General features: G+C 51.1%; 1 protein-coding gene across 1 annotated transcript; it reads right to left on the bottom strand.

Moving 5' to 3' along the window:
* Nucleotides 1–10,900: 10,900 nt before the first annotated feature.
* LOC310833058 (apelin receptor-like) lies at nucleotides 10,901–12,736 on the bottom strand. Its single transcript, XM_083715408.1, has one exon. It carries the CDS (start codon nucleotides 12,609–12,611, stop codon nucleotides 11,385–11,387), a length of 1,227 nt encoding a protein of 408 aa, XP_083571534.1. The 5' UTR covers nucleotides 12,612–12,736; the 3' UTR covers nucleotides 10,901–11,384.
* Nucleotides 12,737–25,239: the final 12,503 nt, after the last annotated feature.

The following is a 25,239-nucleotide window of genomic DNA, read 5'->3' as shown; positions in this document are numbered from 1 at the left end:
GAGCACTCAGGGCTGATTTCCTTCAGAATGGATAGGTTTGATCTTCTTGCAGTCCATGGGACTCTCAAGAGTCTCCTCCAGCACCATAATTCAAAAGCATCAATTCTTCGGCGATCCGCCTTCTTTATGGTCCAGCTCTCACTTCCATACATCACTACTGGGAAAACCATAGCTTTCACTATACGGACCTTTGTTGGCAAGGTGATGTCTCTACTTTTTAAGATGCTGTCTAGGTTTGTCATTGCTTTTCTCCCAAGAAGCAGGCGTCTTTTAATTTAGTGGCTGCTGTCACCATCTGCAGTGATCATGGAGCCCAAGAAAGTAAAATCTCTCACTGCCTCCATTTCTTCCCCTTCTATTTGCCAGGAGGTGATGGGACCAGTGGCCATGATCTTCGTTTTTTTGATGTTGAGCTTCAGACCATATTTTGCTCTCTCCTCTTTCACCCTCATTAAGAGTTTCTTTAATTTCTCCTCACTTTCTGCCATCAAGGTTGTGTCACTTTTTGGACGACTGCCATTCCCATAATCTCTGATCAATAAACATGTCGGCTGGGGTGGATGGGAGTTGTAGTCCAAAACAAATGGAGGGCACTAGCTTGCAGGAAGACTGGCATAAAGAGTCACAGCAGCCCACCAGGACCTTGGAACTAGGACTGAGGCAGGAGAAATAAGGGACAAGCAGCCAGCATAGAGCAGCCGTTCCAAAGTAGGCAGTGCCATCCCCTTTTGGGCAGGGGGATTACTGTGTGTGCGCGCCCAAGATAGCAGGGGACCGCTGGAAGTGTAAATGACTATCAGGCTTTGGGAGCTGGTACCACTGGATCCAGTTCATCACTTATGTTGAATTAATAACTGTCAGGGGTTCAGAAGGAGAGACACAGGAGGGGGAGCAAATGGAGAGTGAGGAGGAGGAGTACGAGGGGGGCGCAGGCAGTGACAGTGGCCAGAGTTATTCCACAAGCCTCTCTAGCGAATCGGAGGACTCACAGAAGGGAGCGCCGGTGGCCAGAGCGAGGGGGGTTCCAGGGGGGAAGCCCCAGGAGGAAGGGGCCAGCGGGGAGTCCCTGAGCAGCAGTTGGAGATCAGGACCAGCGTCTCAACCAGAGCGCAGTGGGGAGGGGGAGTCCCAGGAGTCGGGACCAGTGTCCTCACCACCAGAGGGAGGAGAGGAGTCAGGTTTGGCAACACCCACATCAGGAAGCGGGGAAACGGTCAGAAGGAAAGTCACCGGCTGGGCGCGCGCGCCAAGTTCAAATGTACAGGAGCGCGGCACAGCGGGGAGCCCGGGAAGGGAGCCAGGTTCTAAAGCCCGCCGGAGGGAGGGACAAGACTCAGGGGGCTCAGCGTCAGAGGAGTCCAGGAAGGAGGAAACCCCAGAGGGCAGAAGGACCCAGCGAAGGAAAGAACAGCGTAAGAGGTGGAGCCGGGCTAGAATCTTAAACTGGTGTGGGTGGAGCAGTGAGTCAGCGGGGCTTAGCCGGTCTAGCGTCAAGACGTGGGTCTGCGCGCCCAGAGCTTTGAAATGGAAACTAAACTTCAATAAAGGCTTTTGTACATTATATCCACCGGGCGTTGGTCCTCTGAGCTGGGATCTAGAGGCAGACCTGACAGTAAGTCCCCTCTCACCCACCAATTTTATCACCTCGTGACGTGCGGGAAAGCAGTGAGGGGTGAAGATTGGTACTTCGCGAGCTCACGAATACCTGAAAAATGACTACCGAAGAGAAGGTAGCAAGTTTGCAAAATGCCGTGACGCAGCTGAACGCAGAGATTTTGGCGTCCAGAAAGAAGGAACAGGAAGCAGCTGCTGCCTGCCAGGATCTGCGAACCAGGTTAGAAGTGCTGACTGCACAAGGGCTACCGGCCGCCAGACCAGAGGGGATTGGGCTGGGGAACAGAGGAGGGAGCCTTGTGTCGCATTTCGATGGGAACCTGCAGCAGTATCCTAACTTCAGAGCAGATGTAGTATATGCACTGCAACTGCTGGAGAAAGACTTTAGAAGAGAGGAAGAGAAAGTGGGATTTATAGTATCGCATTTGCGGGGAGAGGCTAAATCCTGGCTGCGCAATCTCTGGAGAGATAAGGATCCAGCCCTCCAAAATGCGGGTGCCTTCCTTAAAGTGATGGATGCGTGTTTTTTGTCTGAGATTGATGTGGATATCGCTAGGAAAGAGATTCACGGACTAAGGCAAGGCAGAGCCACTGTAAGGCAATATCATTCACGCTTTTTTGCATTGGTGAATGTAATGGGCTGGGAGAGAGAATCGTCTGCCGTCAGAGACCTGTTCTGGGAGGGGCTGAACGGAGCTGTGAAAGACGAAATTGCAAGGGGAGAGAGACCCCAAACCACCAAAGACGTTGTGGAGAGGGCACTCACGATTGGGGTTAGGCTGGAAGGACGCCCTTGGGACACGGAGGAAGGGCATTGGGGACGCACGCCAGCGAGAGGACCGCCCCCCTTTCCCAAGGAAGCGGCGCGCGCTCGATCCATGCCTCCGCTGGGAGGAGGAGAGGAGCCGATGGAGATAGGTGGTGCTAAGGCTCAGTCCACAGCCGGAGCCCTAACGCCGGGAGCAGTCAAAATGAAGCCTCCTAGAGGGACCAGGAAGTGCTACATCTGCAACAGTGCTCAGCACATGGCGAAAGAGTGTCCCCAGCGGTTTCACAAGCACACTGCAGCCGCAGCGACAGTAACAGAAGCAGTTCAGCAGAGTGAATCACAGCAGGAAAACTCCACTGTCTGGCTGGAAATGGAGTCACTGGGGGCCAGCCAGACAAGTCAGTGAAGCAATCCCCAGTAATGTTACAGCCCACAGACCCCCTCCCACCCAAACCAGTAGTGCAGCTCACCGCATCCCTTCAACTTCCCAATGGGCTCACTGTGGAAATCCCCATTACCATTGACTCTGGGAGCAATGCAGATTTTATAGGCATGGAGTTCATCCAGCAACAGGGCATAGCCCTTCTGCCAGCGACGGTACCTCTGAACGTCGTCACGGTGGACGGCAGGGAGCTACTGGGAGGGCAAGTGCTACAGCAGACGCCGCCAATGGTGATGCGCATTGGTAATCACCGCGAAGTCATCAGCTTCAACGTCACCCGCCTGTCAGACACGCCCATAGTGTTGGGAATGAGTTGGCTGGATAGGCACAGCCCGGCATTAGCTTGGTACCAGCGGCAACTGACCTTCGGCTCCTCCTACTGCGCAGAACACTGCATCCTGGCTGACTTGGAAGATGAGGGGCACGAGGATGGACCACAGCTGAACTTGGGCATGTTGCAAGCGGTACCTAACAAGTACAAGGAGTTTTTGGGGGTCTTCTGCGAGAAAGAAGCGAACAAGCTGCCTCCCCACAGACCCTACGACTGCAAGATTGACCTCCTGCCGGGGGCGACGCTCCCGACGGGGAAACTGTATTCCATGTCTGAGGATGAATTGCAGGAGCTCAGGGAGTTCATAGATCACAACTTGAAGCGGGGATTCATCCGAGAGTCCAAGGCGGTGGGGGGCAGCCCTGTATTCTTTGTAAAGAAGTGGGACACGCCCCAAAAGAGGCTTGTAGTTGATTACAGAATTTTGAATTCGAAAACCAAGCCCTCAGCCTTCCCTATGCCCAAGATCGATGACCTGCTGGCGACGGTGCGGAAGGGGCGCATTTTTACCAAGTTGGATCTGCGCGGAGCGTACAATCTCATTCGCGTGCGGGAAGGTGACGAGTGGAAAACGGCCATGTTTACGCCGCTGGGCACCTATGAATATAGAGTTATGCCTTTTGGATTACAAAATGGCTCCCACTGTTTTCAAGCATTCATGCATCATGTCTTGGCGGGTCTTCTCTACAAGAAGTGCGTCTGCTTCCTGGACGACATCCTCATCTTCCCCGGAGTCGCCAGAGGCTCACGAGAGAGATGTCAGGGAAGTCCTGCAGCGGCTGCGGGAGCACCGGCTTTACGCCAAGCTGGAGAAGTGCCAGTTCGACAAGACGGAGGTGGACTTCCTGGGCTACAAACTGTCCGACAAGGGACTCGCCATGGACAGTACCAAGGTACGTGCAGTGCTGGACTGGAAGAGCCCACGCAATCGAAAGGAAGTCCAGAGGTTTGTCGGCTTTGCCAACTTTTATCGCAAGTTCATCAAAGGTTTCGCCATGCAGACAGCGGCCATCACTGACACCCTCAGTTCCAAGAAGAAGAAGTTCATCTGGACGGAGCAGGCAGAGCAGTCCTTTCAGAAGCTCAAGCACCTCTTCGCGTCCGAGGAACACCTGCTACACGTGAACCCCAGCAGGCCCATGAGAGTGGAGACGGACGTGTCAGACAGGGCCGTGGGGGCCGTCCTGTTGCAGCAAGACCACCAGGGGGACTGGAGGCCGTGTGCTTTCTACTCCAGAAAACTCAGCAAGTCGGAGCAGAACTACACCATCTGGGACAGGGAGTTACTGGCCATACATGCAGCCTTCAAGGCGTGGCTGCATTTCCTCGTCGGGGCCAAACACACGGTGCAGGTCCGTACAGACCATAAGAACTTGGAGTACTGGCGCACGGCGAGGTTCCTGAACCAGAGACACATCCGCTGGGCGGAGTTCTTTGCAGATTTCGACTTCAGAATAGAATACATCCCTGGAAACAACAACATCATGGCGGACGCGCTGTCCAGGAAACCGCAGTATCTCAAAGAAGAGGCGCCGGCAGCGGCCAAGCATATTTTCGCACCAAAGGCGTGGGCATGCGCATCAGCCACGGTGGACCTGGACGCGGTGCGTTGCGCGCTGCAGACGGACTCCTTCGCGCGAGCCAAGATGGAGGAGGTGCGTAGCGGCACGGCGAGGGACGACGACTTCCAAATACGCGACGGCCTGCTCATCCGCAAAGGAGCCCTCTACGTGCCGGGAGACAACCTCCGCGCGAGGGTCCTGCAACAGCTGCACAACGCGCCCAGCGCGGGACACTTCGGCAAGGAGAAGACGGTGGACCTAGTAGCCAGAGACTTTTGGTGGCCCAAGATGAGGGGGGATGTCGCGGAATACGTCAAGAGGTGCAACACCTGCCAAAGGGCCAAACCAGTACACCAGCCGCCGGCGGGCCTGTTGGAACCGCTACAGACACCGTTCGAACCGTGGGAAAGGGTGGCCCTGGACTTTGTCACAGATCTGCCCAGCTCGAGAGGCAAGACGGCAGTACTCGTGGTAGTAGACTTGTTCACCAAGATGGCCCACTTCATTCCTTGCGCGAAGGTGGCCACAGCCGAGCAGACCGCCAAGATGTTTATAGACCATGTGTTCAAGGTGCACGGCCTCCCACGGTCCATCCTGTCCGACAGGGGGCGCCAGTTCATATCCAACTTCTGGCAAAATCTGATGGGTTTCCTGAACGTCAAGGTCAGCCTGGCGTTGGCGCGACACCCGCAGACTAACGGACAGGCGGAGAGAGTCAACGCCATCATGCAGCAGCACCTGAGATGCTACGCGAACCAGCAGCCCTCGACCTGGGTGGACTACCTACCGCTAGCCGAGTTTGCCTACAACAACACGAAACACGTGTCCACGGGGGTGACACCGTTTTTCACCAACAATGGGCGGCATCCCAGAACCTTCCCGGGTTTAGAGAAAGTGAGGGAGGGGGAGCCGCAGGGAGCAGAGGCCGTGGCAGCGGAGTTGCAGGAGATCCACGAGCAGCTCAGGAGGCAGTTAGAGGTGGCGAAACAGGCTTACAAAGTGCAGGCAGACCGACACAGGAGGGTTGGGGAAGACATCCGGGTAGGAGACTGGGTCTGGTTAGCAGCCCAGGCAGTTCCGGCCAGATCGTTGGCCAAGAAGAAGCTCGGGCACAAGCAGCTAGGGCCTTACCAAGTAGAGGCGCAGATCAACCCAGTGGCCTTCCGGTTAACACTCCCGGAGGGGTCCAGAATGCACCCAGTCTTTCATAGATCAGTGCTCACACCCTACAAAGAGCCCCACAGGTTTCAGGCACCAGGGACAGCGCCAGACCCGCTCAGGGAAGCGCCCGAAAAGGGGGGGTCGCCGAGAAGGGGGCCACTCAACGAAGCCACAGAGATTTTAGACTCAAGGTGGGGGGAGGACGGGATTGAATATCTTCTCGCCACAGAGGACACCCCAGCCAGCGCCAACAGGTGGGTGCCGGATTACGCATTGGAGGAGCAGTTGCTCAAGGAAGAATTCCATACACTTTTCCCGCACAAGCCTATGCCGGCGGGCTTTTTCGATGATTGTCTGTTCACACCCACACTCTCGGCCAGCATTTTCCGGGGTTTCTCGTCAGCGGAGGACTCGGCTCCGGGAGGCAGCTCCCCAGAGGGCTCGCTCTCAGGTTTTGGCACGGGGGGATCTTATTGGTGGGAGGACCAACCCGAAGTGGGATGGCGCAGAGACAGGCCGGAGGGACCCTGGGAAGTGGCGTCACCTCAGGCGACAGGGGGAGAAGGGGTTTTGAGTGAATTGGGGGCGGCCTCAGATTTCGAACACACCGCCCAGGAGATGGAAGCGGAGGGAATCGCAGTCGACGAGCCCATGGAGGACTTTCCGGACTTATCACGATGGCTGCACGCCTCGGGGGACGAACTGTATCCTGAACTCACCCCGACAACTCTAGAGCACCCGGAACCCGCACCTGAAGAGGGGGAGGGGGGAAGGGGGGGCTTCGAGGGGGGGATGGATGTCAGGGGTTCAGAAGGAGAGACACAGGAGGGGGAGCAAATGGAGAGTGAGGAGGAGGAGTACGAGGGGGGCGCAGGCAGTGACAGTGGCCAGAGTTATTCCACAAGCCTCTCTAGCGAATCGGAGGACTCACAGAAGGGAGCGCCGGTGGCCAGAGCGAGGGGGGTTCCAGGGGGGAAGCCCCAGGAGGAAGGGGCCAGTGGGGAGTCCCTGAGCAGCAGTTGGAGATCAGGACCAGCGTCTCAACCAGAGCGCAGTGGGGAGGGGGAGTCCCAGGAGTCGGGACCAGTGTCCTCACCACCAGAGGGAGGAGAGGAGTCAGGTTTGGCAACGCCCACATCAGGAAGCGGGGAAACGGTCAGAAGGAAAGTCACCGGCTGGGCGCGCGCGCCAAGTTCAAATGTACAGGAGCGCGGCACAGCGGGGAGCCTGGGAAGGGAGCCAGGTCCTAAAGCCCGCCGGAGGGAGGGACAAGACTCAGGGGGCTCAGCGTCAGAGGAGTCCAGGAAGGAGGAAACCCCAGAGGGCAGAAGGACCCAGCGAAGGAAAGAACAGCGTAAGAGGTGGAGCCGGGCTAGAATCTTAAACTGGTGTGGGTGGAGCAGTGAGTCAGAGGGGACTTAGCCGGTCTAGCGTCAAGACGTGGGTCTGCGCGCCCAGAGCTTTGAAATGGAAACTAAACTTCAATAAAGACTTTTGTACATTATATCCACCGGGCGTTGGTCCTCTGTGAGCTGGGATCTAGAGGCAGACCTGACAATAACCTTCAAAATTTGCATTATCATCATCACAACCAACTGAGCTATCCAGGTTTTAATTGGATTTTGAATGAAATTGTTGCTACTTTGAATTTTTTTTTGGGGGGGGGGTATTCCATTATTCTGAACAATGCTTTTGATAGGGTATGGAGGGGGCACTGGGGACGAATTTACAGAACCAAGGAGGCAGTAGCCCAAACCTGTCCTAGGGGCTTGTTTGCAGCTTTTAATATGGTGAGGTTTGGGAGTGGTTTGATCAGGAGCCCTGGATTTAACAAACCTCATCACCAGGTGAAGAAGAGAAGAAGAGTTTGGATTTGTTATCCCGCTTTATCACTACCCGAAGGAGTCTCAAAGCAGCTAACATTCTCCTTTCCCCCACAACAAACACTCTGTGAGGTGAGTGGGGCTGAGAGACTTCAGAGAAGTGTGACTGGCCCAAGGTCACCCAGCAGCTGCATGTGGAGGAGCAGAGACACGAATCTGGTTCACCAGATTATGAGTCTATCGCTTTTAACCACTACACCACACTAACACACTGGTGAGATAGATAAGCAGAGCCTGCAGGAGCTACGATAGTGTCAAATACTGCCCAGTCACCATGAGGTCTAGAAACTTGCTTGGTTTTTTTAAGAGGTGAAAGTAAGAACTGAAGGGCAACATGGCAGGGGATTGATTGATTGATTGATTGATTGATTGATTGATTTAAACAAGCCTTGTGGTGGGTGAGTTAACAGCTAGAGAGCTCGTGATTCTGGTGGGATTTTTAACCTCTCCATTGCTGCCATTTCCCAAATTTATAAACAGCAATGAACAGTTGGAAACCTTTTCCAAACCACTGCCAATCAGATTGATAAGTTGATAAAGTGGGCACAGGATATCGGGCATAACATTATGTTTGAGGACTGGGAATGGTTGTGGACCACTGGGCTGAACTTCACTGCATGTAATGCTTTGAAGGAAAATGTAATGAAAATGATATATAGATGGTACATGACCCCAGTTAAACTTGCCAAAATATACCATTTGTCTGATAATAAATGTTGGAAATGTAAAGAAAATGAAGGAACATTCTTTCACCTCTGGTGGACTTGCCCTAAAGTGAAGGCCTTCTGGGAAATGATATATAATGAGTTGAAAAAGGTATTTAAGTATACCTTCACTAAGAAACCAGAGGCCTTCCTCCTGGGTATTGTCGGCCAGAAGGTGTTAAAGAAGGACCGAACATTTTTTATGTACGCAACAACAGCAGCAAGGATACTCATTGCCAAGAATTGGAAGACTCAAGATCTACCCACACTGGAAGAATGGCAGATGCAGCTGATAGACTATATGCAACTGGCAGAGATGACCGGCAGAATCCGAGACCTGGGAGAAGAAAGGATTGAAGAAGATTGGAAGAAATTTAAAATTTATTTAAAAAAATATTGTAACTTGATTGAATGTTAAGAAGGATGCTTGATCATAAATAATTGGCCACCACTAAACTAGATTGGAATTTGATGATAAGTGAGATTAAGGAAAAGACAAACCCTTTGGGAGAACTATTAGATTATATTTAAACGAGTGGATATAAGATTGCAAACAAGATGATAATTTGCTTGAAAAAACTTTTCAACAATGTAAGTGGGAGCAGGAGACGTGAGGAAGTCAAAACAAGTTATGAAATTTTGTTATGATATAAGCAATGTTGTTTGTTACTTATGTTTTTCTTTTACAAAAATCTTAATAAATATTTATATAAAAAAACAATCAGATTGATAAGTAGATCCCTCCTGATCGTTCAGTCTTCAGCCCACCACTGCTCTAGTGTTGAGACCTGGCCAGTGTCTTATAGAGCAGATGCAGATGGCAACCTCCCAATAGATGGACTGGTGTTTGTCCATTAATCACCACCTATTGTCCCAGTTGCTTTGTTCCCCTCCCCTCCTACCCTTTCTTGGCTTCTGGTATACCTTTTGAGGATGTGGGAGAGATTTCACCAAGGGAAGAGGCTGTCGCAACCAGTGCTTATTGTCTGTGAAGCGGGGGAGGACTCGATCTCATGTAAACACCCTGCGATGTCGAAGAAAGCTGGTTCAGCTGGCTGGCTGTAAACATATAAAGCTGCCTTATACCAAGTCAGACCATCGGATCCACCTAGTCCACTATTGTCTGTACTGACTGGCAGCAGCTCTCCAGGATTTACGATTGGGGACATTCCTGGTCACACCTGGAGATGCTGTGGATTGAACTGGGGACATTCTATATGCAAAGCAAGTGCTCTACACATTGTGCTATGGTCTCCTTCCTGTAAAAATAGTGCAAGATTCTAGTCCTCATTGTTCAGAATAAAAGACTGAAATAAATAGCAACATGCGGTAGCTGCCTTGTGCTGAGTCAGATTAGTATTGTCTCATTGACTAGCAGCAGCTCTTCACGATTCCAGGCAGGGAGTTTATCCTAGCCCTACCCAGGGAGGTGCCACTGGGGATCTGATGCAACCTTGTGCATGCAAAGCAAATGCTCTATCACTGAGCTACAGCCCTTTCCAGAAATGCACTCTGCACATGTTCAAATGCATTACAGTGATTACTACCACAAAGAGAGCATGTGCAACATAATAGGGATTGCAGCTGACAAAGCCATAAAAATCACTATCTCTCTGAGACTACCCTACCTTACAGGATTGTTGTGAGAAGGAAAAGGGGAGGGGGGACCATGTACATTATCATGAGCTCCTAGGAGGAAAGATGGGGTATAGATGTTCCAAAAGGATAAAACTCACAAAGTGGCTCCCCGGACCCTCAGCCCAGTCCACAATATCAGCTGAGCTCACATGCCTCGAGGGTTTTTCACTGCCCCTAGCCCGTACCTTCCCAGTTTCCTTGTTTTAAAAAATGTTTTAATCAGACGCGGCGGGCTCTGAATTTGACCAAAGCAGGATCGCTAGGGAGGGAGGGTTTTTATTGGAGACAGACAGACAGACAGACACACACACACACACACACACACACACACCGCCCAGCAAGGACCAAGAGATTAGCTCATTTCTTTGTTTTTAAATGGTTTTGTTTTTGTTTCATTTTGTATTTTGCATTTTGATGTTGTGAACTGCCCTGTGATCTTTGGTACGCAAGGGCGATATACAAATTTAACAAATAATATTAATAGTATTTTGAGGTCTCTCTGTAATCAAAGGGACACATAGCAGGCGATGGATTAAACTACGTACGCTTGAAAATTCGGGTTTTCGTTTGAAAAATCCCCTAAGGCGCAAAGCTATTTGGACTGAAATATTTCCTTTTCACTTAGTCTGAAATGGGTTCGGGTTGCTGCTGTGTGTATGTTTTAATGACCTTCCACCAGCACCTTTCTCTTTCGGTCCGACAAACTCGCGCTCACTCATTCCTTGTCAAGCGCAGCTCAGTCACTCTCGGTCACTACGCGCAAGTTTTTAGGCAAGAAGGAGAAAAAAAGAACCAGTTTGGTTTTTTTTCCTGAGGAAACAACAACAAAAAGTATTTATTGATTACAAAGGTCAGAAGCGGAGTCACCCGCCAGAGGGACCTGCCCAATCCGGGGGGATTCTTGGGTCTTGGCGGTGATGCAGAACTGTCCGACCTACTCGGATAGCACCAAAGCGCCAGTGTCCGGCATAGAAGAAGCGGGGGGCGGGGAGGGAGAGAGAAAGAGACGAGGAAGGGGTGACATGGCAGTGTCCTGAATCGCCCCAGCCCATCGGGCGAGAAAGACGCGATGCCCAAGTGCTATCGCTGGAGAGGGGCGCCTCGCCGTCGGAAGTCCCAGGTTGCGCGCAGGCGCCTTTTCCAGAAGCGCGCTTCTCGCTTTGCTGCCTGCCGGCTCGTGGAGCTGAAAGCCGCCCTTGCCGCCGCCATCAGACGGGACTGGAGAGCTCGGAGTAGCCGTCTGAGCGGCTGCCTCGCTCTCCTCCTCCTCGCCTCTTTCTTCACACCTTGGTGCCCAAGGAGGGCAGCTCAGACTTCTGGGTCTGCCCGCTGAGGGTGGAGGAGACGGAGCCGGCCTGGGCGCGCAGGGCCCGGCGCAGGCCGAGCAGGAGGAGACACTGGGCGCGGAAGCGGCTGTCGAAGAAGGCGTAGAGGAAAGGGTTGAGGCAGCTGTTGATGTAAGCCAGGCAGGTGGCGTAGGGGTGCAGGCGAGGGATGAGTTCGAGCCAGGAGCAGGGCAGGTGCAGCACCCCCACCCAGTAGAGCACGTAGAGGTTCTTGAGCAGGTGGAAAGGGAACCAGCAGGCGGCGAAGACGGCCACCAGGGTGACGATGATGCGCAGCAGGCGGCGGCGCTGGCGGCCCTCCTCCTTGCGCACGTGCTGCTGGAAGTGGCGGCTGACGGTGGCGCCGATGCAGCAGTAGCAGAGCGTCATGAGCAGCAGCGGCAGCACGAAGCCCAGCGCCGTCGTGGAAAGGCTCAGCGCCGCCATCCAGTATTCTTTTTCCCGCGGGCTGGACGCCACGCTGCTGAAATCCATGTCGCACTCGACGGCGGCCTCAGCAGCCATAGCTGCAGCAGCGGCATCGGCATCAGCAGCAGAGGCGTTGCCGTCGGTCTGGTGGGGTGGAAGGCGCATACGCGTGTTGCGCAGCAAGAGCGCGGGCAGCGCTAAGAGCCCGGCCAGCAGCCAGACGGCGACCAGCGAGAGCAGCGTGGAGGTGCGCGGGCGCGCTGAGGCGGGCCGCCCGACGGAGCGGGGCAGGGCGTGCACGATGGCCAGGTAGCGCTCGAAGCTGAGGCAGCCCAGGCAGAAGGCGGATGCGAACATGTTGAGCAGCACCAGGTAGCTGCTCAGCTTGCACAGCGCCGAGCCGAAGGGCCAGTGGAAGCGCAGCGCCGTGTAGGCGGCCCAGAGGGGCAGCGTCACCACGAAAGCGAGGTCGGCGAGCGCCAGGTTGCCGATGTACGTGTCCGCCGAGCGCCGCTTCGCCGGCGGGCCGCGCCACACGGTGAAGATCACCAGGCCGTTCCCCGACAGGCCCAGGACGAAGACCAGCATGTAGAGGACGGGCAGCAGCGAGAAGGAGACCTCCCAGTCCGTCTCGGCCTCTTCCCAGGCACACTGCAGCTCCAGGAAGCTGTCGTTCCAGGCCCCCGACGGCTCCTCATACTCGTACTGGTCCCCCGCCAGCGGGTAGTCGAGAGGCTGCTGGTGGCTCTCCATGGCGCAGGCAGCCCATCGACCGGACAGCAGGCGCGAAGGGTCTCGTCTTCCGACGGCTGGCACCAGAGGCTTTCTCCTCCGACAGCTGTCCTCTGGCTAGGGGAAGCTATTAAAGAGCGGCGGGGTGGGCGGGCATAGGAGGAGGAGGAGGGGGGTGGCTTGAGGAGACACCGCCCTCTCGCTGCGCGCCCGCTGGGACAGAGCCAGCCCCTCCCGTCGGGGTTTGAGCGAGTAGTGGGTAGACGGAGCCAGTCTGGGATTTTGCGATAAGTTTTTGCTTGCCTGCTTCGCCAGGGACAGCCAGCACATCAGCCCCAGCGAAAGGATTTGCTGGGAGGGGCGGCAGCCGTCCATCAGAGCCTCTTCTCCCAGGTGACAGGTCCTTTATGGGGGAAAATGCCCCTATCCATCTTGCCTCTTTTACCGTTGCAGGAAGCTGCCTTACAGTGAGTCAGGCAGGTTGGTCTATCTAGTATTTTGTAAGCCGTGACTGGCACTGGGTTTCAGGTGAGGAGTCTTCCCGGCCCTACCTGGGGATGCCCAGGACTGAGCCCCAGGACCGTTTCTATGCAAGGCAGGTGTTCTGACCCTGAGCTACAGCTTCCCCTAAAAATGAAGCAAGATCCCACAGTCACCATAGGATTAAAGGCTAGGAAACTGCCTTCAAACAAGTCAAACTGCTGGTCCATCTAGCTTAGTACTGTTGGCACTGACTGGCAGCAGCTATCCAACAGGGAGTCTCTCTCCCAGCGCTACTTAGAGATCTGGGGGACAAGGCAGCCCCACCAATGTTCCTATGGCAATTTATGGGACAAACCTCCCTTTCCAGCTGCTTTGAGATAGGTGCGCACTCTTGGACACAGTTCACATTCATTTTAGCAAGGAAGCCTTCCTGGATCCTGACCCTTGTCCATTAGTGAGGCGGGGGGGGGTCTGCTTGGGGAGGTTTCTACATTGGGCAACAAAGTGTGCACCTGGGCGCTGAACTGCCTCGTTGCCATTGCTGCCCCCTCCCCCTTCCCCAAAGAAAGAAGACGATTCAGCGTCGGAATAAGAGAAGCTGCTGTTTCGTTTTCCCTGGCCTTCATGTGGGAATATTCCAGACCGGATGCTTTGCCAGGGGACCGCAATGGGTGCTCAGAGGCTCTAGCTTCCCATGAGAAAAAACCACCAGAGATTGCAAACCCTTCTCTTTCTCTCTCACTTGCAAAAAAATAGCAGTGCAAATGCTTTTCATCAGCATCATAAGGATGTGCTCACAGTGATGCACAGCTGCGGGCTTCAGAATGGTGTGCAGGCACATGGGCACACCAGAGAGGAGTATTGGGGGTTCTCCTCCCCAATGCCCATTGCTATGCTCATCACCCCAGATGGATAGGGTGGGAGGGAGGGGGTGTCTTTGCAATCCTATCCAGATGTTGCTCTCTCTTTTGGGAAGTCAGGAGATTCCCAAACTCAGATTATGGATAGCGGTACATGCACAACAAGGCTCTGTTTGCACCATTCCAGTTTGTATTTTGAGCTACATGGGAATACAGGAAGCTGTTTATACTGAGTGGGACAACTGGTCCATCTAGTTATGTACTGTCTACACTGACTGGCAGCAGCTCTCCAGGGTTTCAGGCAGGGGACATTCCCAATTTATACTCTCCCCCCCCACACACTCTCATGGGTTTCCAAGCAGCAAACAGATACACAATTTAAAAACAAAGTTGGGGAAAAGAATCTAAAACGGATGTAAACATTCTAAAAAAAGATTAAAATTAAAAGCAATTGCCGTTAAAAGCATCCTTCTAGCCAATGATCTTGAGGTATTCTTCAGCTACCAAATGCACTTGGATAAACAGGAATGTTTTCAAATTCCTCCTGAGAATGGAGGCAGGCATATCTCACTAGGGAGGGCGTCTGATTAGTTTACAGTTTACAAGTTAAAAATTAAAATGCTCAATGAAACAACCGCATGATAAAAGGATAGCAGTTAAACCAGTTACAACAGCAATTAAAATTGTTGTTGTTACAGTTTATTTATGTACTGCTTTCTGGCCAAAAAGCCCCCAAAGCAGTGAATAGCATATGAAAACATCAACAAATACCACCCCCCCAAAAAAAAATTACTAAAGAAAATGAAATGGTACAAAATTTTGGTACAAATTGTACAAATGGTACAAAAAATATTTTGCAGCTGCTATCATTAAGAGTCTCTTCCTTTAAATTCCTAGGAGTTTTTCTCAGTGAAGACCTTACTTGGAAAATCAATACAACCCAGGTGGTTAAGAAAGCCCAACAGAGACTCCATCTTCTCAGAGTATTGCAAAGAATGATGTCAATTAACATTTGATGATCTCCTTCTACCGGTCAAGAATAGAAAGTGTCCTTTCATACTGCATCACGGTGTGGTATGCTGGTTTGACATCACTGATAGGAAGTGCCTACAGAGTGTGGTGAATACAGCACAAGATATTATGGGCTGTCTGTGAACCAACAGGATAAAGAACAGCTTCTATCCATGGGCTGTTAGGCTGCTGAATGAAAAGATAACAACAGGGCAACGGACTTTCGGGTTTGGTGGGTGTGCGTCAGTAAACAAGGGGAATTAAGACTAAGAAAGCTGAGTGGGGGGTGCTCATGTAATCTCACAGTATACAAGTTGTACAAGTGACAATAAAGTATTTCAAAACAAAGTATTTCAATTAAACAGCTGCTCAACCCTAGCTTTCTCCCTGATGTGCCGGTTATTCTGACAGTGCTGAATGCTGGAGGCCCATTTATTGTCCCGGCCTTGTTTTTCCTGTCTGTAAAATGGGAATAAACCATGAGTTTCCAGAGCGGGTTTTGGTGAGTTCAACTGTTGAAGGCAAAGACTCTGCATTTTATTTTTGTACGAAGGAGCAAGCAATCATGGGGGGGGGGGGACGACACCACACCTACCTAACTTGGAGACAGACAGTCAGGTCGTGTAACCACAGCAGTGATCCAGAGGAAGAATACTGTAACCGCTGGGAGGTCTGCAGAGAGAAGAAAATGCCATGGTGCATCTGCCCCAGCTGCAACAAAACATGTCTTTCCTGTATTGGTCTCTACAGCCACAACAGGCATTGTAACCTTCCAATAGCTTGACTTCACCCCAAAAGCACACTCATCCATTGTCTCCCGACATGTTACAGCCACGAGACACATTTATACTTCCAGATGTCATCAGTCAATATGGTGGGGAGTGGGGCACTTATGTCCTTGTGTTCAGCTTAATGCTCCTTGCACCCCCTGCTTTATAACAGGGCTAGGAGTCCAGATCAGGCCTGGGAGCCAGGTCATTTTCTCACCTGCCTGCTGTAGGCCAAATTTGATCACCTGACATCTCAGGTAATTGTGGCCCCTTATCACCTGTGCAGCTTGAGGGCTTCTTGGGCCTGATTAGGGATACAGGCTGGTTCTTCCCACCCTGATGAAAAATTGAATGAATCTATTTTATGTATTTTATGTATTGTCTTGCTGCAGGGGTGTATAGAGTGTTAGGGGAGGGGGTAGAACCTCTAGTGGGGGGCATATTGTGCTCCTTCTGGGGCAATTTGTCCATTTCTTGGTCCTCGCCTTACACTCAGCTCTCACCTGCGGCTCCCAGAAGCTGTCAGCATGTGACGGTGGCCACACCCTGGGAATGGCTTTGATTGACTGGCTAAACCAGGTGAGGGTAACTGATGGGTCTCAAAACCTTGGTGAGTTGGTGTGGCGTTTGACCATTCTTTGGGGATACATTTGTATTGGGGGAGAGAAAGGGTTAATAGGTTGACCAAAAAGAAAGCCCGGAGGTGGAGCCTACCTGATTTTGAGGCTCAGCCCAGAGGTTTTGACAGTTAATTCAGTTGACTCTCTTTGGGGGAGGGGGGAAGATAGAGGAGTCAGAGTGAGTTAGAGACAGGGACAAGACTGAGAGGGAATAGAGTGACAGTGTTTGGAATACACTCATACCTCGTGTTGCATTTGTTTCAGTTTGAGCATTTTCAGGTTGCGTCCCGCGGCGACCCAGAAGTACCGGAAAGGGTTACTTCCGAGATTCACTGCTCGCACATGTGCAGATGCTCAAAATGATGTCACACACATGCGCAGAAGCAGCGAATTGTGACCCGCACATACGCAGACACGGGTTGCATTCTGCTCAGGTTGTGAACCGGGCTCTGGAACGGATCCCGTTCGCAACCAGAGGTACCACTGTATATTTTAAAACTTGTTTGTGTTTGAAATAAACTTTAATCCTCATTGTGAACTTTACCTAAGACTCAGTACTTCACTGGGGAGCCCTGCGTTTCCCCCCACAAAATTGGTGGCAGTGGAAGAATAAAGTACAGTGGTACCTCAGGTTACATACGTTTCAGGTTACACACTCCATTAAGCCAGAAATAGTGCTTCAGGTTAAGAACTTTGCTTCAGGATAAGAACAGAAATCGGGCTCTGGCTGCGCGGCGGCAGCAGGAGGCCCCATTAGCTACAGTGGTGCTTCAGATTAAGAACAGTTTCAGGTTAAGTACAGACCTCTGGAACGAATTAAGTACTTAACCTGAGGTACCACTGTAGTGGTGTACAAGTCAATAGTCTGGGAAACGACCGGGGGCTCTTTTCGAACGCCACAGTTGGCAACTTCCCCTGTGTGCAAAGACATGCTCTGGCGGATGAGACCAATAGTGGGCCCAATGATCAAGAAGATCATTTCTGCATGTGCTGAAGAGGTAAGTGAAAGGCAGATAGGATTCGTCAGCGTGGGAAGGTAGCCCATCTAGGAGAAGGAAAACTCTGATCCTAAACCTCCACTGCCTTGTGGGATATCTTCAGGAGAAGAAAAGGCTAAGGACTAAACCCTACACAAATCCAGAGTGGAGTCCCAAAGTTGCGTGACGCCTTGTACACCTACCTCCTGCAGCCAAGCTGGTACCAAACCTATTGCTCTGCTTTCCTTTGGACCACATCAGCCAGGCCGAGAGGGGGGTCCTGTCATCTGGGCAGCCCAGGACCTCCCTACGCGCTGCCCAGGCTTGCGCCCCGGGGAGGTTACCTTGGTGCTGCTAACGCAGCGGTTTGACTTCACCCCCAAAAGTGCACTCCATTGTCTCTTGAGATGGATGCCAACAATGTTCTCTAGGATTGCAGGCAAGACTCATTCTCCTACCTGGAGACGCTGCCGTGAATTGAACCTGAGACCTTCTGCATGCAAAGCAGGGGCTCTGCCACTCAACTGCGCACACAGAGACACCATAGGGAGCTGCCTTTTCATTCATTCATTCATTCATTCATTCATTCAGGCTTTATTGGCATAATTTAGACAATAAGATCATAAAGGAGAAAGAAAGAAAAATCTATAAAACACTGGTAGTATCAAACTGGTAAAGGTAAAGGTAAAGGTACCCCTGCCCATACGGGCCAGTCTTGACAGATTCTAGGGTTGTGCGCTCATCTCACTCTATAGGCCGGGAGCCAGCGCTGTCCGCAGACACTTCTGGATCATGTGGCCAGCGTGACAAGCTGCATCTGGCGAGTCAGCGCAGCACACGGAACGCCGTTTACCTTCCCGCTGGTAAGCGGTCCCTATTTATCTACTTGCACTTTGACGTGCTTTCGAACTGCTATGTTGGCAGGCGCTGGGACCGAACGACGGGAGCGCACCCCGCCAAGGGGATTCGAACCGCCGACCATGCAATCGGCAAGTCCTAGGCGCTGAGGTTTTACCCACAGCACCATCCGCGTCCCCATCAAACTGGTAGTAACCACCATTAAATAAAATTAAGAAATTTTAAATTTGACTTTAAAAATCTCGGCTAAATATCCTGAAACAATCTCAGTAGTTTCAGAAGCTGCCTTCTACTGGCTGTACCTTTTCTTTCTTTCTTTCTTTCTTTCTTTCTTTCTTTCTTTCTTTCTTTCTTTCTTTCTTTCTTTCTTTCTTTCTTTCTTTTTGTGCTGTTTATTTTTATTAAAGATTTTCTTGATTTACAAAAGTGTGTGCAATGTCTCTCTCTCCTATTTTTTCCTCCCATGTAACATTTTTACAAATCAGTTTCATTTGTTGAGACATTAGGAAGAAAAGGGGGAAAGAGGTGGAGTGGGGAGGGGAGATGGGTGGGGGTGGGGTCGGGTGGCGATGTTTCTATTTTACTTACTATATGTGGGGTTTGGTGTCAGTGTCGCTTGTGCAGGTTCTCTGCTGTTCGCTTGTGTTCCTTTGGTGGTGAGAGAGGTTGGGGTTGGCCTAGGGTGTGGTTGTTCATTTGTGGGTGGTCTTTGTGTTCATGTGTGAGTGGGGTGGGTGGGTGTTTTGGATCAGGTTAGCCAGATTGATTTGTATGCTGTTGGTGGATTATTGTCATTGTCTTGTTGGGCTGTGTATGTGATAAAGAGCTGCCATACCAGGGTGAAGGTGTCTTCTTCTATTTGTCCCCGTGTCAGTTTCAGTTTATTGGTTAATTTTTCTAGTAGGGCTGTTTCCCATACTCTTTGGTACCATTGTTGTTGTTTAGTCATTCAGTTGTGTCTGACTCTTCGTGACCCCATGGACCAAAGCACGCCAGGCACTCCTGTCTTCCACTGCATCCTGCAGTTTGGTCAGACTCATGCTGGTAGCTTCGAGAACACTGTCCAACCATCTCGTCCTCTGTCTTCCCCTTCTCCTTGGGCCCTCCATCTTTCCCAACATCAGGGTTTTTTCCAGGGAGTCTTCTCTTCTCATGAGGTGGCCAAAGTATTGGAGCCTCAGCTTCAGGATCTGTCCTTCCAGCGAGCACTCAGGGCTGATTTCCTTCAGAATGGAGAGGTTTGATCTTCTTGCAGTCCATGGGACTCTCGAGAGTCTCCTCCAGCACCATAATTCAAAAGCATCAATTGTTCGGCGATCAGCCTTCTTTATGGTCCAGCTCTCACTTCCATACATCACTACTGGGAAAACCATAGCTTGAACTATACGGACTTTTGTTGGCAAGGTACCATTGGTCCATGCTTACTCCTGACAGGTCTCTCCACTGTGGCTGTACCTTTTCTTTCTTTAGCTGGAGATGCTGCTGGGGCTTGAACCCGGGGCCTCCTGCATGCAGAGCAGATGCTCTGCCAATGAGCTACTGCCCTTCCCAAACTCTGGGGACTTTTCACAGCCAGATTTGTAACCCTCCCATTTATTCCTGCTCCTTGCACTGCAGCCGAACTTGCATGTGATCCAGCTTCTCTCTAAGGAGGAAAAAAGGCTTAGGTTTTCTCCCTTCTGTAGATCAAACTGCAATCCATGTCCCAAGAAAATACAAACACACTCTCTTGGCAGGCCAGAGATGCTTCAGCCTTGCATTTGACCAGGGCAGCATAACCTGGAGGCTGTATTGTTCTTGTTGATAAACAGTGGGTCGCCCGTTGGATCTGAGACCAGGGAAGGTGGGCAGCCCCGGGGTCTCCTCCGAGACAATTCCTGGAAGGGCTGGCTTGTTTAAAGAAGATAAACAGATGGGCTTTCTGCCACTGAGGCCATCCCACTGAGGTCGTGAGTTCCTCGGATGTTGGGGAGAGCCATTAGAGACAAGGAAAGATGCTGCTTTCACTGCCCAGGACTGGCCTCACACCATCTGAGAGTTCAAGCAAAACAAGAACCCCAGGGGGTTCATCCTGCTTCTCATCCAAAATCCTTCCTTTGGAGCTGAGCCAGGAATGGGGAATATTTTTTGAGCAACCTTCCAGTGGTGGGCAGGGTTGAGGCCAAAGGGGGCAGAGCAGCGAGTGTAAATTTCACCTGTGTGTGGCAGGCTGGTTTTTACACAATGTAGGCAGTGCGGGTGGTGCTGTGGTATAAACCACTGAGCCTCTTGGGCTTGCCAATTGGAAGGTTGGCGGTTTGAATCCCTGCAATGATGAAATGAGCTCCTGTTGCTCTGTCCCTGCTCCTGCCAACCTAGCAGTTCGAAAGCATGCCAGTGAAAGTAGATAAATAGATACCGCTGCTGCGGAAAGGTAAATGGCATTTCCGTGCACTCTGGTTTCCGCCACTGTTATGTATTGAGTTGAAGAGGATTCAGAATGCAGCAGTCTGATTGGCCCTAGAACAATAGGATTCAGAATGCAGCAGTCTGATTGGTCCTAGAACAATAGGATCCAGAATGCAGCAGTCTGATTGGTCTACAGGAGTCACCCAATCCAGCTCCAGGTGGAACTGAATCCGCAACCTGATTGGCCTACAGGAGAATCCCGGAATTAACCAATCACATGGGGCCCATTGTGTAAATAATGTATATAAAGCAGACATTCTGGGGGAACTTCCATTTCTCCTCACCTCCATTCCTCTCGACTCTGAGTATATTTCAGTCACGGTGTTCTGTTGTGTCAGAAGCGGTTTAGTCCTGCTGCCCACATGACCCAGAAAGCTGTCTGTGGACAAACACAGGCTCCCTCGTTCTGAAAGAGAGAAGAACGCTGCAACCCCATAGTCTCCTTTGACTGGACTTAGCCATCCAGGGCTCCTTTACCTTTTTACTTTTACCTCTACACAATGTCACCCACACCAATCTCCAGCCTCCATCCAGACAAGCAGGAATCATGATCAGAGTTCAAAGACTTTCCCCAGCAAGCAAAAACACTCAGGAGGCACAGCAGGACCAGTGAGGGACATGGCCTGGGCAAAGTTCTGAGGGCCAGAGAGAAAAGATTCAAGGGCCATATTTTGCCCGAAGTTCTGCCCCTGAACTGTGACATACAGGATATGTCTTATTCCTTCTTGGTAGAATCACTGTAAACACCTTTGGTACCATTATGATACACACACACACACACACACACCCATTCCACCCATTTTTGTGATTTTTTTTTTGTGACATTTCCGGATCACTTCCAGGTTTGGCGCAGTCATGCACGTATTGAACACGCGTAAATCAGGAGGTTGGCTGTATATGGAAATTTTACTGATGTTTTCACTTTCCCTGTAATATCCCCACCCCAGGAAAATGTACCAGTTTGCACATTTGTACAAATATGGACTGTAGATCTGAATTCCTCTCATTTTTTTCTAACTACGGTATTTAAGAAGCAGTCATGAAACCTTTTGTGCTCAAGACATACAGAGAAACAAGGCTGGCTCTTGGTCCAAGCTGCCCCCCCCTCACAGCAAAGGATCTTGCCTGTCCCACAATGAGACGATGCCACTCTCACTTCCACGACTCTTCCTCTGCCCTCTCTTCTGCTTTGATACGGTGGAATTTTAGGGATCATGACAGCTCCATGGCTCGGGTTTCTGGGCCTGCTGAATACCTTACAGCCCTGGGCAACTGTCCTACAGTGCTGAATACTGGCAGCCCATCTATTCCTCCAGCCTTGGCTTTCCTGTCTGTACAATGGGAATAACTGAAAGTTTCCAGAGGGGGCAGCTGTGTCCCCCAAGGCAACACCTTTATATTTATTAAACTAGTAACACTGGTCCATTTACCAGCTTTGCTGATAACCTGGTCCCTGCGCACAGTGGCGTAGCGTGGGTTGTCAGCACCCGGGGCAAGGCAAGTAATTGGCGCCCCCTAACCCGTGGATTTTAGCACTCGAGCCAGGTAGGGGCAGAGAGCTGTGAGTGCGAGCGTGCCCCCCCCTGATGTTGCGTCCGGTGCGGCCGGCCCCCCCTGCACCCCCCACGCTATGCCACTGCCTGCGCATCTTCGGTTGCTTGGGCCAGGCTTACTCTGCAAAGGGAATCTAGGTGGATGCTGAAATCACCCCTCCTGGAGTCCAGAGCACAGCCTTCTCCAGCTCATTCTTGAGATTCCCTTAGGTTCGTCTGACTCCTGCATTCGTATGTGTGGGTGTTTGTGTTTGCATGCACACACTAACATTCATTTTGCAAAGCAGGAGAACCGTTTGGTGGGCAGTGGAATGCAAATCCTACTTGACTTTTCCATGACCTTTTAAATTGCTCAGAAGCAGTACTGCCTTCTATTAAAGGTTCTCTTCCATTGTGAAGAGAGATGCTGGAAGCTTCTGAACGTTCTGTGATGCCTCTCAGTTGACCCCTTTGACCATGGGAGAGCCAGCAAATACCCCAACCATCTTCAAGGTAGCATCAGTTCCCCAGAAGTCTCTCCCACTCCCAACTGCAAAAATTAAAATTAGAATAGACCCTTTGCTTTTTCGGGTAGGTTTGAAACTGTCCCAGGCTGTGTCCTTTCCACCATCCCATTCAAGCAGGTGGGTTCTGCTAGGAAACTGCCTAGCAGCTGAACAATGGAAGATTCATGATGGACAAAAGTAAGGGCAGCCCACAGATAAAAGATGGAATCTGTTCTCAGTAGAAATAATGATAGCTGGCTACCAGATATATTTTGGTACCTGAGGTAAACCGAAACCATATAACACCGGTCCTGAAAGACCTACATTGGCTTCCAGTACATTTCCGAGCACAATTCAAAGTGTTGGTGCTGACCTTTAAAGCCCTAAATGGCCTCAGTCCAGGATACCTGAAGGAGCGTCTCCACCTCCATCGTTCTGCCTGGACACTGAGGTCCCGCTCTGAGGGCCTTCTGGCGGTTCCCTCTCTGCAAGAAGCCAAGTTACAGGGAACCAGGCAGAGGGCCTTCTCGGTAGTGGCACCCACCCTGTGGAACACCCTCTGTCAGATCTCAAGGAAATAAACAACTATCTGACTTTTAGAAAAAATCTGCAGGCAGTCCTGTTTAGGCAAGTTTTTAATGTTTGATGTTTTATTGTGCTTTTAATTCTGTTGGGAGCCGCCCAGAGTGGCTGGGGAAACCCAGCCGGATGGGCAGGGTATTAATAATAATAATAATAATAATAATAATAATAATAATAATAATAATTTATTGTTGTTGTTTGTTGTTAACCACAAAATGGCACTCACCAAGGAAGAAGGGGTGAATGAAAATCTATATTGAGAACAAGGGGGCAATCAAATCAAATCAATGAAGTGTCCATTGTGGCAGGAAAAGAGCCTGCTCTGAATCATGCCTAGTAGGCGCAGATCCCAGGAGACGACAGAGGGCAGCCCCTGCCATTTCCTCCCTGGGGCTGGGAGGAGACCAGCAGCACCTCCTGTTCACCAAGATCCAACCTCCAAGGAGCACATCACAGCAGGAGCGGGTGATGCATTTGTTGGAAGCCAGATCTGCTGCCCCTAGGGATCCTGCAGCCCAAGGAAGTCATCTCACCTTGCCTCATGAGTGGGCTGGCCCTGTCTACCAGCTTTAAAAGAGGATTGGACAAATTCATGGAGGATGAACCTATCAGTAGCTCCCAACCATGATGGCTATCTTCACTTTCAGAGGCCTGTGCACACCAATATCAGAGGACCCCAAGTGGGGAAAGCTGCTGTTCTGCTCAGGTCCTGCTTGTGGGCTTTCTGAGGCAACTGGTTGGCCACTGGGAGAACAGGTTGCTGGACTCAATGGGTCTTTGGCCTGATCCAGCAGGGTCTTTGTATATTCAATAGCCATAAAAGGACATATTGTTAGCAATTAATTAAAGCCTGGAAGTACCAGTCCGTTCCCACACCCTACCGTTTCCCTTACGATAGGGCTGGAAGGAAGGCATTTGGCAATATGACTGCTGGACCTGAGGAGCTTTTTGTGAGGATACATATCGCTGGGTTGACTGGCGCATTTGCTGCTGGTGCTCCCAAAAGCATAATGATGGGCGGTGGTTCCTTCCCTAAGAAATAGCAGTTGGAAGCGTGTGTGTGTGTGTGTCTGTGTGTGCACGCACACTCACCCACTTCACTTTTTAACTTCCAGGATATTTATTTGTGTTATTATTTTTTTGTTTGGTTTATATCCTGTTCTTCCTGCCAAAGGATACCAGGGTGGAAAACACATCACACACTTTTCAGTACATTTCCCCCTCACTTTCCTAACTGCAAAAAGGGGTTGTTTTAAAGTAGATTTGTTGTGCTAGGGAGACAGAGTGATTTAAGCCACTTTAATTGCCTCAACCTCAATTTCTAGCACCTGCTTGACTCCTTCCTGCCAAATATCATCTGCCTGGAAGGGAAGTCAGGCTGTGTTTTTCTTCCAAGGTTGCAGCACACAGTATCCTGGCCATTGTAACAAGATAGGAGAGTCATTTTCAAATATCTGCAGGTCTGTCGCATGGAAGATGGAACAAGCTTTTTTTCTGGTTGGGGAGGACCGGAACCAATGGATTCAAATGACAAGAAAGGAGATTCTGACCAAACCTTAGGAAGAACTTTCTGATGGTAAGCACTGTCTCCCTCAGAAGATGGTGGATTCTTCTTCACTGAAGGTTTTAAAGTAGAGGCTGGATGGCCATCTGTCAGTGATTCTGCATTGCAGGGGGTTGGACTAGATGACCCTGGGTGCGTTCCAACTCTATGGTTCTGTGATTTTATAGAATACAGATACTGGATGGAGGATGGAGGATGGATGGCGGCTAACAGATTGAGGTTGAATCCTGACAAGGCAGAAGTACTGTTTTGGGGGACAGGGGGCAGGCGGGTGTGGAGGACTCCCTGGTCCTGAATGGGGTAACTGTGCCCCTGAAGGACCAGGTGTGCAGCCTGGGAGTCATTTTGCACTCACAGCTGTACATGGAGGTGCAGGTCAATTCTGTGTCCAGGGCGGCTGTCTACCAGCTTCATCTGGTACGCAGGCTAAAACCCTAC

Source organism: Podarcis gaigeae (assembly GCF_964106915.1).
Source record: "Podarcis gaigeae genome assembly, chromosome: 16".
Taxonomy (NCBI): domain Eukaryota; kingdom Metazoa; phylum Chordata; class Lepidosauria; order Squamata; family Lacertidae; genus Podarcis; species Podarcis gaigeae.
Note: the sequence above shows the minus strand (reverse complement) of the source record. Positions and strands in the feature narration are given on the sequence as shown.

Coding starts and splice junctions, on each gene's coding strand:
- LOC310833058 (XM_083715408.1), bottom strand. CDS start 12,611: ATGGAGAGCCACCAGCAGCCTCTCGACTACCCGCTGGCGGGGGACCAG.